Below are 17,413 nucleotides of genomic sequence, written 5' to 3'. Positions count from 1 at the left end.
TCGCCGTTTACGTTGGCTACTAGTGTCTCTTGTTTCTTTGGGTATTTGAGTTAAAACAAATGTCGTAGTGGAAGAAGATAGGTGAAAGGGATAACTTTGCAGTCACTTTTTGTTTTTAGAACAAAATGTTTGTTTCTCACTATCTGAATTTCAGTTTAAACATTGAATCATAGAAACAAATGTTTCAGTCTTAGCTCTACGCCTGGACATTTAGGTTTTTGGATCAAGTTTGGGTCGGTTCTAATCGGATTCAAGTTTTTTGGATCGAAGAGTTTTGGACTCAGAGGATGATATATATGTATTTTGATTGGCTTTCAAGGTTGTTCTTGATTTGGGTTTCAATTTTTAGTACCGCTAATATCCTCTCACTTTTTTCTGATCAGATTAGTTTCTGGTGTTTAGAACCCCAAAATACTAGAAATGTATTTAAAACTCTTAAAATATTAAAGATATAAAATGTACCTGAAAATCTGGATATAGAAACTAAAATAATATTAAGAATAGTAAAAGGGCAATTCTGTTTGGATAAAATTTTTTTTAAGTTTTTGTCATGAAAATAGACTTCAAAAAAAAAATCAAAATAATTTTTTTTTATTTTGAAAATTTCAATATTTATTTTTTATTTTTTAATATTTGAAATTTTATCCCCGAAATCTCTTAACTCTAAGTCTAGAATAGTCAACCCTAGAGTAAAAATATATTTTTACCCTTTAATAAAATTTTTTTGTCATTTTTTTTATTAAGGCGCTATTTTTCTGACAAAAACTTTAAAATACTATCCCAACGAATTTCTCATAGTATAAAAACTATAACTGAATTGTCACATATATATTCTTTTCATTTCATAGAATTTTTTTTTTTTTTGAGTGTATTTAACCCGAGTATAATATATATAACCTACCGTAAAATGTACAGATCTAAACCCAAGTGGAACTGTTTTTGGCGATTTCAGTTGGAGTTTTACAATGGAATGAGAGCGTTTGGTGTGCGTTCAATGAATAAACGCGTTTGTAGGAGAGCGCATCGAATCTAAAGTGAGCGGGAAAACATTCCCTCCTTAAACCCTAGAAAGTTGTAAATCACTAAGCATCCCTCCCTGCGAGAGAACAGTTTGTTTGCAGAGACGATGGAAGGGAACAACAAGAAGAAGATCAGTTCCATCTTCGATTACTGCCACGAAACCGCGTCTCAGGAGATTTTCCTACGGAGCTGCGGCTTCGCTCAACGAGGCGTTCCTCCAGATTCCGATCCCTCCGTCCTCGGAGCCTCGCCGTCGCCACGTGTAAACGACGGAACCGCGCCTCGCGGTGATTCTGATTGTTTGAACGATTACGAGGAGGAATTGGTGGAGAGCCACGCGGTTCGATTCGTCTCTCCCCCGGAAAGCCCTGATACCGTTGATTCAGAGGAGGATCGTACGGCTCCTGTTGATCCAATTCCTTTGGAGAAACCAGCTAATCTGTTGCCATCATCTTCAAGATCGGAATCTCCAGCGAAGAAGCTTAAGATTCCTTTGAGGGATGTTGTGAAAGCCATTGTTATGAACTCGAGGAGGACAGAGGAGGAAGAAGAAGACAGAGAGGTTGCCAAGAAGAAGACGAGCTGCGTGCAGATCCTCATCAATAAGGGTTTCATTTTCCCTTGAGGGGTGCAAAATCCATCATGATCTCATAGGTGATTTCAATTAAATTTTCGAATTGCTGAGGTCTAGTTTCTTCTGTAATAGTAGACGCCATGGTTTTCTTGTACAATTGAATTATCATAAATCATATCAGACAACTTTATCACTCTTCTTAGTTAGAGTCATGTGATTAGAACCGTACATGGAGAGTTGAGTGGTATCACTGTGTGGCATTCTTCACTTTTGATGTAGTTTTTTGGAAGTGGTTACGGCCATTGATAATATGTCTAATGTCACAAACTTCACGTTCTGATGTCTAGATCCGAATGTGAGAGGGTCTATTAGAATCCCACATCGATAATTGAGTGAGTAATATAAGTGTATGGCCCTGTTCGTTTTCTAGTCGCTGCGTTAGCGTCCAGCGACGAAATTTGTAAGTGTTTTTTGATCATGCGTGGGAAGAGTGACACCGGCAGCGGTGGTTTTTCGGATTAAAAAGTAAACGCAGCGATCATCATAACCGTCGCTACTTTTTACAGCGACCAGAACAATGCCGGAAAACTTAACGAAAGTGATCGCAGCGTTATCTTATTTTTTTTCCACCATATTTTTGTTAATCTCGATAGCTTGTTTTTCGATCGCCAGAAATGGTCGCAGCGACTGAGTACCGAACAGGGCCTATGTCAATCCTCTTCCTGTAGCTTTTGGATCTTAATTACATATGTTCATGGTACATTGATACGCTATTAGTGCTGTTAATGAGGATGTCAAAACTCTATCCCAAGCTATTTCAATGGAGATCTACGTAAGTACAGCTTCGCTCTTCAAATCAAAGTAAGCCAAGAGTTACCAAAATAGTGTATTATTATTGAGAATGTTTCTTTTGTTATTAATCTCATTCTATATAGTCACACAACATTCTATATAGACAATTTAAGATTATTGCTTCTCCCGTACCAAATAATATAAAGGCGCTTTACAATCCAATCTTCTTTATGTCTCTAGTCTTCACTTAACTCTCCACCCAACGCAAACTGTCAGATTCTTTGCACCTCCAAGAATGTAATTTACAGAATGAAGGTGTGTGTTTGCACTTTACTCAGTTCACATGGAAAGTGCTGCGTAGAGAAGTTGGTTCCAAGTATCAGGCAACCCGGGGAGGCACCAATGGCTGCAATCATTTCCTCCATCGCCACCGTAAGTAGAAGGATGAGCATCTTTTCTCAGCTGAGACAAAGTGGTGATATCTAGCAAGAACACACGTTTTTTCATCGAACTCAACACTTTGGACACAACTCCTGCAGATGGAGGCTGGCCACTTGGGTAATTTGATCCATCCAACGGCTGCATTTGCCCATTACAACTCTTCCTCGGCTCGTTCCATTCTCTTCCCCTGTCATCCACAAGAAAGACAAAACCGATTTAGTTTGTGTTTGAACGCTATATATTTTCTCAAACCATAGATAATGGTACACAAATGCATCTTGATTGTTTGTTTGTGTTCTCTTTTGCGTGTGCATTTTACATAACGAATACGCAAAATAACGTTTGGCAACAGTCGCAATCTAAATGGACTTACTCGTAGTGAGTGGGAGAAATGCCTTGGAAGAAAACTTTGGTCTTGGTGGTATCGACGTTTTGATCAACCCATCGACCCCAAGTGGTAAGTCCTTTGTAGAAAGCGTCAAGACGGTTCATGTCTCTTACCAAAGAAGACCCAACTCTAATATAATCCCACCTAAATTTAAATTAAACATCAAGAAAAAAAGAAGAAGAAAGATTCAACATTAAGTTGTACAAAGGATAATATATATCTACTTGTTCTCCTAGGTGGTTCTCTAGATGAGGTATATAAGCCTTCATTTATTGCCTCTAATTTTTTATAATTTTTGGTTTCGTCAGTTTTGAAATGTTTGATAATTTTCTATTTAGGTTGAGGATCCTGAAGACTTACCAGATGTTATTAATGATCTTATTGGGAAAACTTACAAATTTGGTGTCTACGTGAACAAAGACAATGTCGACTATGGAGCTGATATTTTTGCTATCGGGAAAACTTGGGGTGCTGATGAAATAATAACTGAGGATGACGATACTCTGACTAATGTTGTTTCTTCTGATCGTTCATCTGGACCGGTTTGTTAATTTTTTTTTTGAAGTATTTATGTATTAATCATATATAGATTTGTCTCCTTATATTTTTATACATTTTTAGGTGTCGCTGATCAGTATTGAAAGTGAAGACAACACATGTTTGTCTTCAACTCCACTCTCAAAACGAAGAGTAGACAGTGATCTCGACGACCTTTCTTCTACTTCAAAGAAACAATGCTTCAAGATCATTAAGGTGGAAAAGAATAATGGGGAGTAGTTTGAAGCTTCGTGAAATTTAATTTGGTGGACACTTTATGTTCAATTTTTCTTCTTTATTTGTTTTTTTACTTTGATGTTATTTGTTTAATTTCAATTTATTATTTTTATTTGGTTTTTTCAATAATTATGGGACTTCTAATAAAGATAATTTTTTTTATTCTTCTTCAAGTTATCCATACGAATCCTTTTAGTTTGTCTAATTGTTTTAACCTATTAATTATGATTTCATCGACTTCAAAAGTTGAGTATATGACTTTGAAAATATGTTATTAGGAAACTATAAATAGTGCAGTATATTACTCAATATTTTAGTGTACCAAATAAAGTAATGTTAAGTGATTAAATAAATTTTCTTAAAACACAAACGGGAATTTAGACTTACTTTAAATTCGTGGTAATTCATAGTTCCTGTTATCACTGCGCATTTCCTACTTCATGTTAACATCATATAGAATCCCGTAAATATCAAATATGAATGTTGACTATGAATGTTTTATTTCGAACTTTCAAGTTAAGTATTACAATCAGTTAGTTATATATTTAGCATACACTGTTAAGTATACTTAATTCTATCTACCTAATAGAGGTTTGGAGTCAAACCAAACGTGTATATTGATTATCACGTTTTGATCCAAAAGAAAATTACAATCAATGAAATAACTAAATCCATATAGTATAAATCATTCACCAAACATGTACTTGATCATCCTATTTTGATCCTAAATAAATGGCAGTTTGTCATCTAACTAAAACTATTTCGTTATACTTTTATCAGAACAGTACCAATGCAGTCAAAGTAATACTAACAATCCATAAGTGTAAACGAATCATAGAGGAATAAATTAGAGTAACAAAATCAGTCCAATTTCAAACCAGTCTATTAAAATCTTAGAGTAAAGTATTAGTACAATCCTAAACCGTCTAGCCATATAATGATTCAACATTTTTATATTATGGTTGCTCACTAACTATAATTCGAGATAGTACTAACCTTTGTTATCTGAAATTCTCTTTTTTTGTTCTCTGTTTCTTCGATACATCCATATATGACAGAACTCTCTCTGAAAGAGATTTGTAAGAAGCTGGCTGAAACATATATAAAAGAGGTCAATTAGCTAATGTATAAGAAATACAAGTCTTTTCAAAGTCAAACAGATAAAACGTGAGTATATAAATATTTGCTGTCTACTTATCTTTTGTATAAGCTAAGGCAGGTTTGTCTACAACTCTTCTTAAGTCCTTTTAAGAATACTTGATTGTTACCTGTCCAAAAACTCCAATCAAGTTAATCTTAGATATAAATTACGATATTAAAAGCTGAAAAACATAACCTGTTTCGCAATTGTCTTTGATGAATTTTGCTTCTGTTATTGATTTAGGTTTTGCTTCTTTTGAAATAGCCTTTTCGTTTGTCATGACTCAGCTACAAATCAACGAAGTTTCGTTTAAGATACAGACTTACAAAACATGTATATCTTATATGAAAATAGATAAAAGAAACCTATGACTTATAATTTTTGAAGTAGAAGAAGATAAGATGAATTCTACGACTTAGGGTTAAAGATCATTACCTAAAATCTTACAGATATCGACTTAGGAAATCTCATGGATGAGGATGGAAATGATCTGTGGCAATTAATCTCAAAGAATTGAGTCGTCAGATTAGTAAAATCGTGCGAATCGATTCCATGGAACAAGAGCAGAGGGAGACGAAGATATCTTGGTGTCTTATCTTTTCACCGACAAAAGAATGGCTGAAAGTTGTTGACTTTAGATACGTTTTTTTGTTACTTCCCGGAAAAAAATCTGTTGTGTTATTGGACTCAATTATCTGGCCTTTTGGACAAATCAATTTAGATTATATTGGACCTGGTCCATAAACACATTTAATTTATAAACTAATGGATCTTACCAATTAATCAATTATTGTTTTGTGGGCCTCATGAGGTTTTAAATATTACATAAATAAAACCATAATTTTTATTACCACATAATTAATAGATAAAAATATGATATTGCGAAAGTTGTTGTTATAAAATATAAAAATTTAAATCAAATATTTTTTATAAAGTAAACTAAAAATTTACTTTAAACAAAAATTAACTCCTTAACTATATGCACTTATATGATTAGATGTTACAATCCAATAACCAAAATAAACCAATTACATTGTATGATTGTCTATACGTTTAAAATGAACACATGTATAATCTATATGCTATATTTAAACGTACACATCAATACTATACATATACAGAAAATATATTATATCCAAATAAATATGGTTCACCAACCATATATTCAATTATAGTATAAACTAATTTAAAAACTCTAACGAAGACTTGAGAAAAAATTCCGCGCACAGCGCGGGTCTGGATCTAGTTGGGTTTAAATTAAAGATGTGGTTAATCATTGGTACGGACCCTTGAGATTGGCCTTTGTGAGTCCACCAATGCCAAGAGTTAAAGACAAGGACGTCCATGTTTTTCCAAGCATCAGCACCTCCTTCAATGGCTCCAAGGTTAAGCACACGCCCTATTTTCTCTTTGGATATATCCACTATGTATGTTGTTCTATATAGGTGTAACGTCACTCCATATTCCTGGTTTTCATAAAATGAAATAAAATCAGGGATTTTCAAAATATCTACTTCCATTAAAAATAAGAAAATTATTAAATGAAAGGAAAAAAGATTTTGCAGAACAAAGAGAACAGTAGAAAATTGTCAGAGGGAAAATTAAGTAAAGAACAAGCTGGGCTGTTGGAGTTGTTGTTAGTGTACTTCCTTTACGTATTAGAGCATGCGCAGCGGTAATCCTTAAGTGGGAATCCAGAAAAAAAATAATTAAATAATCAGTGGATTCCACCAAAAGTTAAGGATTCAATCCTTAAAATTCTTAAATAAAGATTCTTTCTTAGTGAATCCTTGCACTATTTGCGGGTCCCCACGACTACGTGGTGGCCCGTGAATGGTCATCTTTTTTTTTTTTTTTTTTTAAAATCCAAAATATCCAGGATTAATCCGAAATGCCTTTGTCGCTAAGGACTCCAATGAGTCTCACCGTTGCGCATGCTCGTCCTTTATTTTTGTTTTTATTATTATCTATGGTATCAAGAATATAAAAACAAAATTTTGGCACAGTGGTAAATAATAAAAAGTAGTAAACATTATTTAAATTTTAAACAAATAAAAGAAAAAAGTTTGGAGGTCCACATCAAGTGAAGAAGACATGTCATTTCACATTGTTTTTGGTTTCATGAATGATAGAGAACTTTGCACATTCATGGTTAAAATAAAAAAATAGCTTTCGAATAATAACAAATCAAAATTTTTACTAAATGGAAAACTTTATATGTTTCTATCGAATATCTTCTTCTAGACTATTCATACTCATGTATGTGTCACTTTTTCTCATAATGTAGAATTGTAGATTAAAAATCAAATAAACTTTTTTTAAGGGGATGTAGGCAAGTGGGTGTGATCGAAGTAGCAACAATCTAAGACTTATTCTTGGGTTTAGGTTCACCAACCAATAAGATTGTGTTATTTCATATTTGATATCTTTTAAAAAAAGAAACAAAATATTGTCAAATTATATTATCTTTTTAAAACTAAAAGGTAAAAATAAATAAATAAAAAATAGTAGTAATTACAAAAAAAAATATTTTTAACGTCGTCGGCAAAACATTAAACCCTAAATCCTAATCTCTAAACCTTAAATCCTAAACCATAAACCCTAAACCCTTAGGTAAACCTTAGACTCTAGGATAAATCTTAAACTCTAGGATAAATCTTAAACTCTAAATCAAAATCACTAAACACTAAAACACTCAAGGATTTAGGGTTTAGGGTTTAGGATTTAGGGTTTAGAGTTTTAGGGTTTAGTGTTTTTATTTAGAGTTTAGGATTTATCTAAGGGTTTAGGGTTTACCCCATAGTTTAGAGTTTACCCAAAGGTTTAGGGTTTACCTAAGGGTTTAGGGTTTACCTAAGGGTTTAGGTTTACCCAAGGGTTTAGGGTTTAGGATTTAGGGTTTAGTGTTTTGCTGACGACGTTAAAATTTTTTTTTTTAATTCTTTTTTCTGTAACTGCTATTTTTTTTTACTTTTTTTATTTTAAAAACATAATATAACTTGATAATATTTTGTTCCTTTTTTAAAAGATATCGAATTTGAAATAATGAAATCCTATTGGCTGGTGAACCTAGAGGGTGAACCCAAGAATAACTCAGAATCTAATTAGCACCATACAGCCTTTTCATCTCTTTTCTAAATACGAATATATTGAATAGTCCGTGACTAATAAATTCAGTATTTATGACAAAGCCAATTCATTTTCGTTAATGACAACTATTCCTCGTGAGGATTGATAATTAGATCTGTATTTATCCGGAGAACACAGTTTTATAATTTATTTAAGAAAAGAAAGAGACCTGGAAAGTGATAGTAGAGAGTGGGGTTCCCTTAACAAAAGTTGTCTTGGTTTTTGGTACTGACGCATGTATCATACAACCCAACGATTCCCACATGTTCAAACTCAGTGAGTCTCCCACGAACATGACTCGCTTCCCTCTCAATCTCCTCAGAAACGCCGCACCGTCGAATCTAATTACGTGATTAAACAAAATTAAGTAATTAACATTGATCATCATGCATTTATACTTTACTATAATTTATCACAGCTTGTTGCCACTTTAGACTATTCTTACAAAACAATCCACTTGATCACTTCTTTTATGTATAACATTAATATAAATACTCGTTTTCATTGTGAAGAGAATATAAAGATCTTCAATGCGGTGCTCTACAACCACGTTTACGGTTTACCAAACAAAGCACATATATACATATCAACACTAACTTCTAATAAGTTTACAAAACATAACGTACGACATAGGAAATTACGTTTATTCAAATTATAATTTCTCAGCTAAACAAATTCGTACTAACTAGAAAAAAGGTTATAAACGATGCATGGAATAAGATTTTATACATACCCACCAATCAAATTTTTGTTAACTATAAGGTTAGCTCAATTTTATTGTTTCGTTAAAAATATTGGACATATAAGGGAATAGTTAAATAGAAACTTTGGGATGGTTTTAACCAAAAAATATACCTTGGGATGGTGCAAGATTCAGGTTGCCATGAGTACTTGAGGAACTGTTTGTCTGGTCGACCGAACTTGAGACAGTCAAACTCGCCGTCGATGAATGGACACGATAACGAATCATAGAAAGGATAAGAAGCATCGAAGACCCATCGGCCTTGGAACAAGTTACATCCACTCCTCTGCTTCTTCCCTCTCAGCGACGACATCCCACCGTCCGCCGTGCTGTTGCGGTGGTTGGTGTTCTCGAGAAGTGTGTTGTCGGAAGCCAAAGCCTGCTCGAGTCCCAACAAGATTGTGACTGATAGAAGTGGAAGAAAAAGGAGAGAGATGAAGTTGAAACCCATCTTTTTTTATTAAACAAAAATCTTATGTTTTGGGTTTTTGTGAAGAAGCTTGCTGATGGGTTCAAGCTTTTATACACATATTTGTGTACATATATACAATAATGTTATATACATATTCTTTACCTTGCTTCGACATAGTATCATACTATCACTTATATGTTCGATAAATAAAACTAGTATATATTATAATATGTTAATGCACACAATTGTGCCAATTATGTAACCCGGCCTCGTGGCACGGTGAACTCGGCTCTGAAGCTAATTAAGGATGTAAACTTGTTGTAGCTCATATTGAGCTTGTCGGGAAAAAAGAAGAAGAAGCTGAAAGTTAGTATGTCTTAAAAGTTAAAACATGTTTATCACAAGATTAGTTAGACGATAAACACACATGGTAATAATTAAATAAAAAGTCATTGGCCTTTTTTTCGGTCAAACGTCATTGGACTTTTTTGTATTTACTATTTAGAGGATCCTGTGAAGCTACATAAAATTGCATATCTTATTTTTTAAAGCAAAAAATTGCATATCTTGCTAAGATCAGCTTCTGTTTGTGTTCTTAATAACTAAATACTCACTCCGTTTCAATACACGACGTTTTAGGATTCTGTATGTAAATTTTTAAAAAATATTATATTTTTTAAACAAAAATATTATTAATTATTTATCTAACCACAACTCAACCAATTAATAAATAGAATGTATAATATCATTAGTCATATAACATTAGTTATTAATAAATTTTTACATAAAAAAATTAAAAACGTCATATAATTTGGAATAACTTTTTCTCTGAAATGTCAGATGCTAAAAACGAAAGGGATATATAGTGTGGGATTTCAGACGGACGTGGTTATATATGTCGTTGATCCCGCCTTTAGTAACAAAATTTAATCATGTTTCGTAGAATTAAATTAACTCTCGTAGATATTAAGTCCATCTCAATGATTAGTTTTATTGTTAAAGCAGCGCCGTAAATTTTACTTAATATGAGACGAATGCAAAGTAAAACATAAGCTAATTACGTACATGCAATGCATCTATATGTGGTAGTATTAAATTACTAGATCATTTATGTACATGTCTAGCCTTTAATATAAATTAGAAACTTAGACAATTGCTTGTATTAAATTCTGTATCAAAATATTTGGATCTGATGGTCTGCATCAACAATACATTTTTTAACCAGAGTAGACAGTTCAGGTTGAGCTTCTGGTTCAATTATTTTAATTTGTCGAATTTTATTAACCAGAATCACTTTTGAGAGTAGAAGACAAAGATGAGTTTTCACTGTCGTAGATTCACAAGTCACATGAAGAAAACACGTATGTTAGGGAGTGGTATATGTAAGATAATACATGTGTGAATGGCAAAGAGAACGATCTTGGATGGAAATAGAGAATACTTCATGGGTGGAAAGTGGAGCGGGCTTTGTCTTCTTTTAGGGACTATAAAAATCCTTTTCCTTTTTTTCTTTGTTACCTAGCCAATATCTAACAATGTCATAAATAAAAAAAATTCTATGTATAGTTTGTTTTCTGTAAGTGTTAATTTTCGCTTTAGAATTATTATATTAACCACAAAGATTACAACACAAAAGTACAATGCGAAAAAAACAAAAACAAAATCCGAATGTTTTATGGAAAGCTAAAACTTTAGAGTTGTAAAGAAACCAAGATCGTCAATAACCATTTCTCCGGAACCATAAACTTATTTAGCTGTATTCTGATTTTCATATGTTCGAAATATTTAGATTCATATAATAAACAAATTTAATGATGAAAAGTGTTTTATACTATTATTATATACTCCCTTAGTTTCACAAAGAGTGTCACTTAGACACTTTTCACACATATTAAGGAACTCATTAAAATGCATTTATGTTTTCATTAATATTACATATCTAACCAATAGTATTTTAGATAAATCGATTTATTTATAAAATCAATGCATTTTACAATTAATTTTTAGATAAAAGATTATATAAATTGCATTGGTATTGTAGAATGACACTCTTTGTGAAACAAAAAAAATGAGCTAAAGTGACACGATATGAAACAGAGGGAGTATATGTATTTTCTAAAAGTTACAAAACCATAGTAGTTTCTTTGCTGAACATAAACTTGTACCAACCAATCACCTCCTGTTAGCAATCATATAATATATTGCCTAATAATTTCTACACTAATACTCACGCAATCTTTTCAACTTCGATTTGCTAGCTCTTGAATTAGGACAGTTATTGCATATATGATCGTTTCGATGAGATTTATGCTTTTTTTATCTTTGTCTCTAAATCTGAGACTCCATTTTGTGTAAAAGAAACCATTCAAAATGTCACAACACCAATTTTAAGAACGCATGTGTCGTGGGGTTAAAAAAAAGAAGAAGAATGCATGTGTCGTTATCGTTAGGAGATCCAAGCCTAAGTCCAATGCTACTATGATATATTGCCTATGGTTATATATTTTTTCTCGATGCAAAGAAATTAACTTGGCGATTTTTATATTTGGTTTTCTCCAATAGACCACTAAGATAAAATTATATTATATATGTAACGTTCTCTTTTATTGAAAATATAATTTTGTTAATTCAATGAAAAACAAGATTTCCAATGTATTTCTTTTGGATGGTTACCAATTATATATCTTGGGATGTCATCACAAGTCATAGTTACAAACATCGTTATCGATTTGTTAACGAGAGATCGTGAAGGAGTCTTCAAAGGAAGCGTCTGCAAAAGCCGACACGTAGCCGTAGGGAATTTTGGATGTTTTAAGTCACTTCTTTTGTATGCTTTATTGCCAAGTATTCTAACTATTTAGTTCCCAAAAAGATTTATAAGAATTACTGCACGTACTATTGCTGTCTCTTTGTGTCACGGACCGCAGCTCTCGTGAGACTTTTATATGAAGGATAAAATCAACTTTGGCATCAACGGTTGACAAAAGAATGTAGTTCAATATGTGTAAAAGGTATAATTTATATAACATTGTTAAGAAAAAGCAAATAATTATCATCTAGTATCTATTACACATCTTGGAAACCAACGAATTTGAACGTGATGAGTAATACTAGAATTTTTAGCTTTTCAAGACTTTGTGAGTGGCTCAATTTACAACGCCAATGATTACTACTTTGAGAGTTTCAATCCAGTAAAAAAACAGGATATGGTTTGGATTTAGTAATGCTGTATAAACTGAATGGATGTTATTTAAAAAAAAATCATAGTATATGAATATGGGTTGTTATATAAACCGACTAAACCGAATAAATCGATTAATTAAAATATAGCAGTACAATTATATATAAATTATATAATTTAACTCATAATATATACACACACTTTATTTTATTCATATGATCTTGATATTTAAAACGTTAATTTGACTAATTTGTTTTAAATTAAAGTTTATGTTGAAAGACATTTGTGTTTTATTTAATAATCATGATATTATTAACTTACTATTTTTTATTTTATTAAAACTATTATAAAATTTTAACTATTATTTTGATGGTTAAATAAAATAAAAAATATCCTGCTTAAAAGTTAGAGTATTAAAAATATGTTTATGTTTTAATAAATCTGATTTTAATCATATAAACTAAAATTGAAAAAATGTTATATATATACACGGTTTTTGTATATATATAAATTGAAAACCAATAGTACATAAACCAAACCAAACCAAATTAGATATATTTTAATATGGTAGCTAATTTTTATAAACTGAAAAACCGAAAAACTGAAAACAAAACTTAAACAAGATCGAAATCCGGATTGTACAACCATAATATTACTCGTTAGGTTAAGAAACTCAAATCACAAAAAAATAGAGCAAAAATATGGTGAATGTCTTGACGTAAGGCAAAACAAACTATATATGGGATATAAATGATTAAAGTCAAACAATTCAACAAGGATCGGTGAATGGTGAGATGATCTTTCAGTAATCACTTTTAACAATGTAATGAAATGAAAGTTCGAATAAGTATTTTAACAGCTTGTTATTTTTCAAACATTTGAGTGGAACAACTTGTTCTCTATAATTAGTTAAAAAGTTAGGAAACCAATTGTTTTAAAATATATCTCAACCGATTCTAATACACATAATTTCCAAGTTGTTCATCAATTGTTGTGATTGAGTAAGAGAAAATCACATAGTAATCTCTGATATAAGTAAAGTAACTGAAGAATTTTTACTATGTAAAACAACCATAATTGCCAACATAATTGAATCACAATGAAAAGACTGGAATATTGGTTTCGAATCTCATAATGCATGTAGAATTATCGGCTGTAATATTTTCATAATTTGTAATATCATAATTATTCAGTGTTATAAAAAAAATATTCTGAATCGATTCACATATACAATTAATTTGGGCTGAACTCAACTTTGGCTAACAAAAAAAATTGGGCATTATATGTGACTGATTATGTATTATCATATTATAAATATAGTAGTTTACCAAAACAAAAGTTCTCCAAGTGCTGCACCATACAAGTCCATAACATTTCGGTCAACTAAAAATACAAATGAAATAGATGGACCCATATAGGTCCCATGGGTCGCGTTTATTGGGTCTACACACGTTGCTCCATTGAGTGGGTTTTGGTTTGGTGGCCGAAGTTGCTTCCAGGCAATGCGAACCTGAGTTCCGTATCCCACTAACACATTCATTTTATATACTTGGAAATTGCAATGGGTTGATCAATAACATTTTATTTGTTTCTTATATAAATCACAATCATGAAAATGGGATGAAGTGATTGGTTTGCTGTTGTTTTTATAAGATATTATCATATGGTTAGAGGATGGATATAACACTATGTCAGGAAGTATAGATTAATTCAACTAAAGTATTAATAGCTAAGTGATGGTAAATGTAACTGTTGGGGATAGGCCATAGATCAAAAAATATTCGTAACATATTTTTGGGAGCAGTTTCGGACTTTACACTGCAACACACCGTTACCATACTTTCTGGGAAATAGCTCTTGATTTGAAATGGCATCCACCATCATAAAATATTACATATTATTTATTTATTTTAATACGTATTACTATAGCCACAATCTATATGAAATTTAAAATAAATCGTGCATAATTGTATTAGGAAATATTCCTTGTCATTCCACATTGGTTGGCTGTGCTAAACACGTTGGCAAGTTAGATAAGATCCCTGTTCGAAAACTCGCTAGGCACAACGCGTGCGGTCGACCCGGACCTAGCGAATTAACAGTAAATTAGAAAAAAATAGAAGAGTAATCGGAGATTTTTTTCCAGAGTAATTATAGATTAATGGTTAGATAAAATACATTTCGTCATCATGCCATGTATATTGCTTTAGCCCAGCGGTTAGCGTGCAACAATCCGTGACTGAACCCGAGTTTGAAGCCCCGTTAATGCATTTTTCTGTGTGTTTTTCCTTTTATTATTAATGAAGGGAAAAATAGTAATTTTCATTTCATCTTTTTCTTTACATCTGCAACCCTAGTTATGGCCACTCCAGAATTTTTCAGCATGATTTTTCGATTTTCTTGGCTATTTGGATCGATTAACCTTTGTTTCCTTGTTATTAACAAGAATATATGATAGATTCATGATGCCATAGTCAATTTCGAGTTCCAATAAACCCATAATTTGTTTCCCGATTTTTTTTATCCGAATCAGCCTGATTCGCTACGGTTCATGGGCGTGGAACGCATAATCGCCGAGGAATCGCTTCAAATCGCCGCGTTTTTTAGGATAAGGGATAAGATACGCTTATCTTCACACAAATATTTGACGATCCTCTCTGTATAACACGTGGTTTGTAATAATTAAAAAAAAATGCTCTGCTAAATTTTCAAGTAATCGTAATGCTAATTTTGCTTACGTGACAACTCGAGAATCAATTGAGAATTTTGTTAGTCCAAAATTAAATTGTTAGGGGATTTTATATTATATAGTATGTCCATTATGGACCATTCATTTATCAAAATGAAATTATTATATATTCTTTCCTTAAATAAAACCTACAGAATTACCTAATGTGAATAAAATATATATGATAATTAATTATTTTAAATAATAAAGATTTGTTAACAATCTGTATACTTTTTATCATTTTTTAATTATTTATTATTAAAATAAATTACACAATTACACTAAAAATGTTAAAAGTCTCACATAAACTTTTGTGATCAAGGTTTAATTTTTTCTATATGAATAAATAATTTATTTTACTAGATGTTTATGTTAATATATATATATATTCACATATATATATATATATATTATATCGTTTAAATTAAACTATACATCATATGAAAATACATACTTATATTTTGATATCTGCTTTGAACATATAATGAAAAGTTAATATTTTAATTTTGAAATCTTCATTGTTTTTTTTAATATGGTTATAAATAATTGAAACCACTAAAAATTCCACTTTTAAAAAAAATTGGTGTAAAATTTTGTTACACAAATATGTAAATAATCATAAAATCATATAAGTAGAAACCTCATTTAATAAATATCCATATTAAAAGTATATCTATGTTAATATCATTTAAATTTAATTATATATCAATACGATAGATAAGATTGATTGTTTTAATTTATTTACCCTAAAATGATTGCGAATAAACAAGAACGGTCATTTGATTTATATGCTCACATCAATTTATTACATAAAAATAACTAATTTCTTAGTTATTTAATATATAATTATTATTTCATAATATGCATAAAAACTTAAAATAAGTAAAAATATAAAATATTTATTCAGCACAAGGCGCATATTTTAACCTAAGTACGTATCTCTTTAATAATTTTAAATCTTAAACATTTTCTAAATCTTAGGCCAAAACAAAATAACGAAATGAGAATAAACTCAAAAATAAATATTTATATCGAGCAATAACTAAAATGAAAAAAGTGACACAAAAAATGAAAAAAATATTGAAGATAGATAGGATTGACACGTAAGCGTAAAATTCTCATAACCATAACTAACTTATAAATTGCTAAATCATGATATAAAACCGGCGGTTTTTTCAAAAAAATTCAAAATTTCAAAATTTTAGAAATAAAATCTAAACTAATAATTAAAAAATAATTATAAATATTATTGGGTGTCCATGGGCATGTCCATTTGGACATGGACTCTATTGGTCTTGGACATTTGTTTGGACCGTTGTCCAATATAGACCACCCATTACTGCCCAAAACTGAAATGGTCCAACTGGTCATGCCCAATTGGACCATGGACGGACCATTTGACAGCTCTAAAAACCGAGTTGACACCAATATTGGTTTTATTGTAACCAAATAGGGCCTGAGATTCTTCAACCTAAACGTTAGGTTCTTATGCGATAAGTGATTTTGACCTAAAATATTTTTAAAAATGGGATCAACTTATCAGTAAACAAATTAATTAACAAAAAAAAATTAAAAAATTGTTCAAAGACCAAAAATATTAATTCGATCAAGAATATAAATTTTATTTTTCCATACGATATTTCTTTAATAATTTTCATATAAATTCACTCAGCACAAGACGCATATCTTATTCTCGTTATTATTAAATGATTAGATTATGAAACAAGCTTGGTTTCCAGTTCTTCCTTTAACGATTAATTAATGGGGTTTTTGCAGAATTGACCTATAACTTAAAGTCAAACACAAAACTAACCTCCTTTTTTTTTGAAAATTGGTTTTGCCCTATTCACCCCACAAGTTCATATAATTTACGAAAATACCATAATTTTTTTTTTCTTTTTTTTTCGAAAACGACATTTTTACTCTCTCACCCTCATCATCTTCAAGTAATTACAAGATTGCCATTGTCATCAATACCACAACCACCATGAACAACCAATTTGAAGCTCTTAATGCTCCCAAAATCGATTTACCCTTCTTCTTTTTCCATTCTTGTGAACTAAACACAACATATCTCTCACTTTCTCTCCA

General features: G+C 31.2%; 3 protein-coding genes across 3 annotated transcripts in view; 2 read left to right on the top strand and 1 right to left on the bottom strand.

Annotated features, from left to right (window-relative positions):
* The window catches only part of LOC106303727, a 2,589-nt gene extending 2,320 nt beyond the window's left edge, over positions 1-269 (top strand). Inside the window, exon 5 of the mRNA XM_013740035.1 lies at positions 42-269. The gene's annotated coding sequence lies outside the window, so the exon portion shown is untranslated. The remainder of the gene's footprint in view (positions 1-41) is intronic.
* Positions 270-942: 673 nt separating this feature from the next.
* On the top strand, positions 943-1,807 carry LOC106304940. Its single transcript, XM_013741323.1, has one exon. The coding sequence runs from the start codon at positions 1,127-1,129 to the stop codon at positions 1,643-1,645; it is 519 nt and encodes a 172-aa protein (XP_013596777.1). The 5' UTR covers positions 943-1,126; the 3' UTR covers positions 1,646-1,807.
* Positions 1,808-2,465: 658 nt separating this feature from the next.
* LOC106302088 (protein trichome birefringence-like 38) lies at positions 2,466-9,543 on the bottom strand. The gene is made up of 5 exons (XM_013738603.1): positions 9,115-9,543; positions 8,429-8,600; positions 6,418-6,596; positions 3,201-3,359; positions 2,466-3,014 (listed from the first exon to the last, which is right to left on the bottom strand). The coding sequence occupies exons 1-5, from the start codon at positions 9,450-9,452 to the stop codon at positions 2,726-2,728; spliced, it is 1,137 nt and encodes a 378-aa protein (XP_013594057.1). The 5' UTR covers positions 9,453-9,543; the 3' UTR covers positions 2,466-2,725.
* Between the last annotated feature and the right edge of the window lie 7,870 nt (positions 9,544-17,413).

Source organism: Brassica oleracea, chromosome C7 (assembly GCF_000695525.1).
Source record: "Brassica oleracea var. oleracea cultivar TO1000 chromosome C7, BOL, whole genome shotgun sequence".
NCBI lineage: Eukaryota > Viridiplantae > Streptophyta > Magnoliopsida > Brassicales > Brassicaceae > Brassica > Brassica oleracea.
The sequence above is the reverse complement of the archived record's forward strand: the minus strand, read 5'-3'. Positions and strand labels throughout refer to the sequence as shown.

Excerpts from the sequence above, each read along its gene's own strand:
- LOC106304940 (XM_013741323.1), top strand. The coding sequence starts at position 1,127 with ATGGAAGGGAACAACAAGAAGAAGATCAGTTCCATCTTCGATTACTGC.
- LOC106302088 (XM_013738603.1), bottom strand. The coding sequence starts at position 9,452 with ATGGGTTTCAACTTCATCTCTCTCCTTTTTCTTCCACTTCTATCAGTC. Across the intron at positions 6,597-8,428 it reads TCTCTACTATCACTTTCCAG|GAATATGGAGTGACGTTACA; the intron begins GTCTCTTTCTTT and ends TATGAAAACCAG. Across the intron at positions 3,015-3,200 it reads ATTTCTCCCACTCACTACGA|GGGAAGAGAATGGAACGAGC; the intron begins GTAAGTCCATTT and ends TGTGGATGACAG.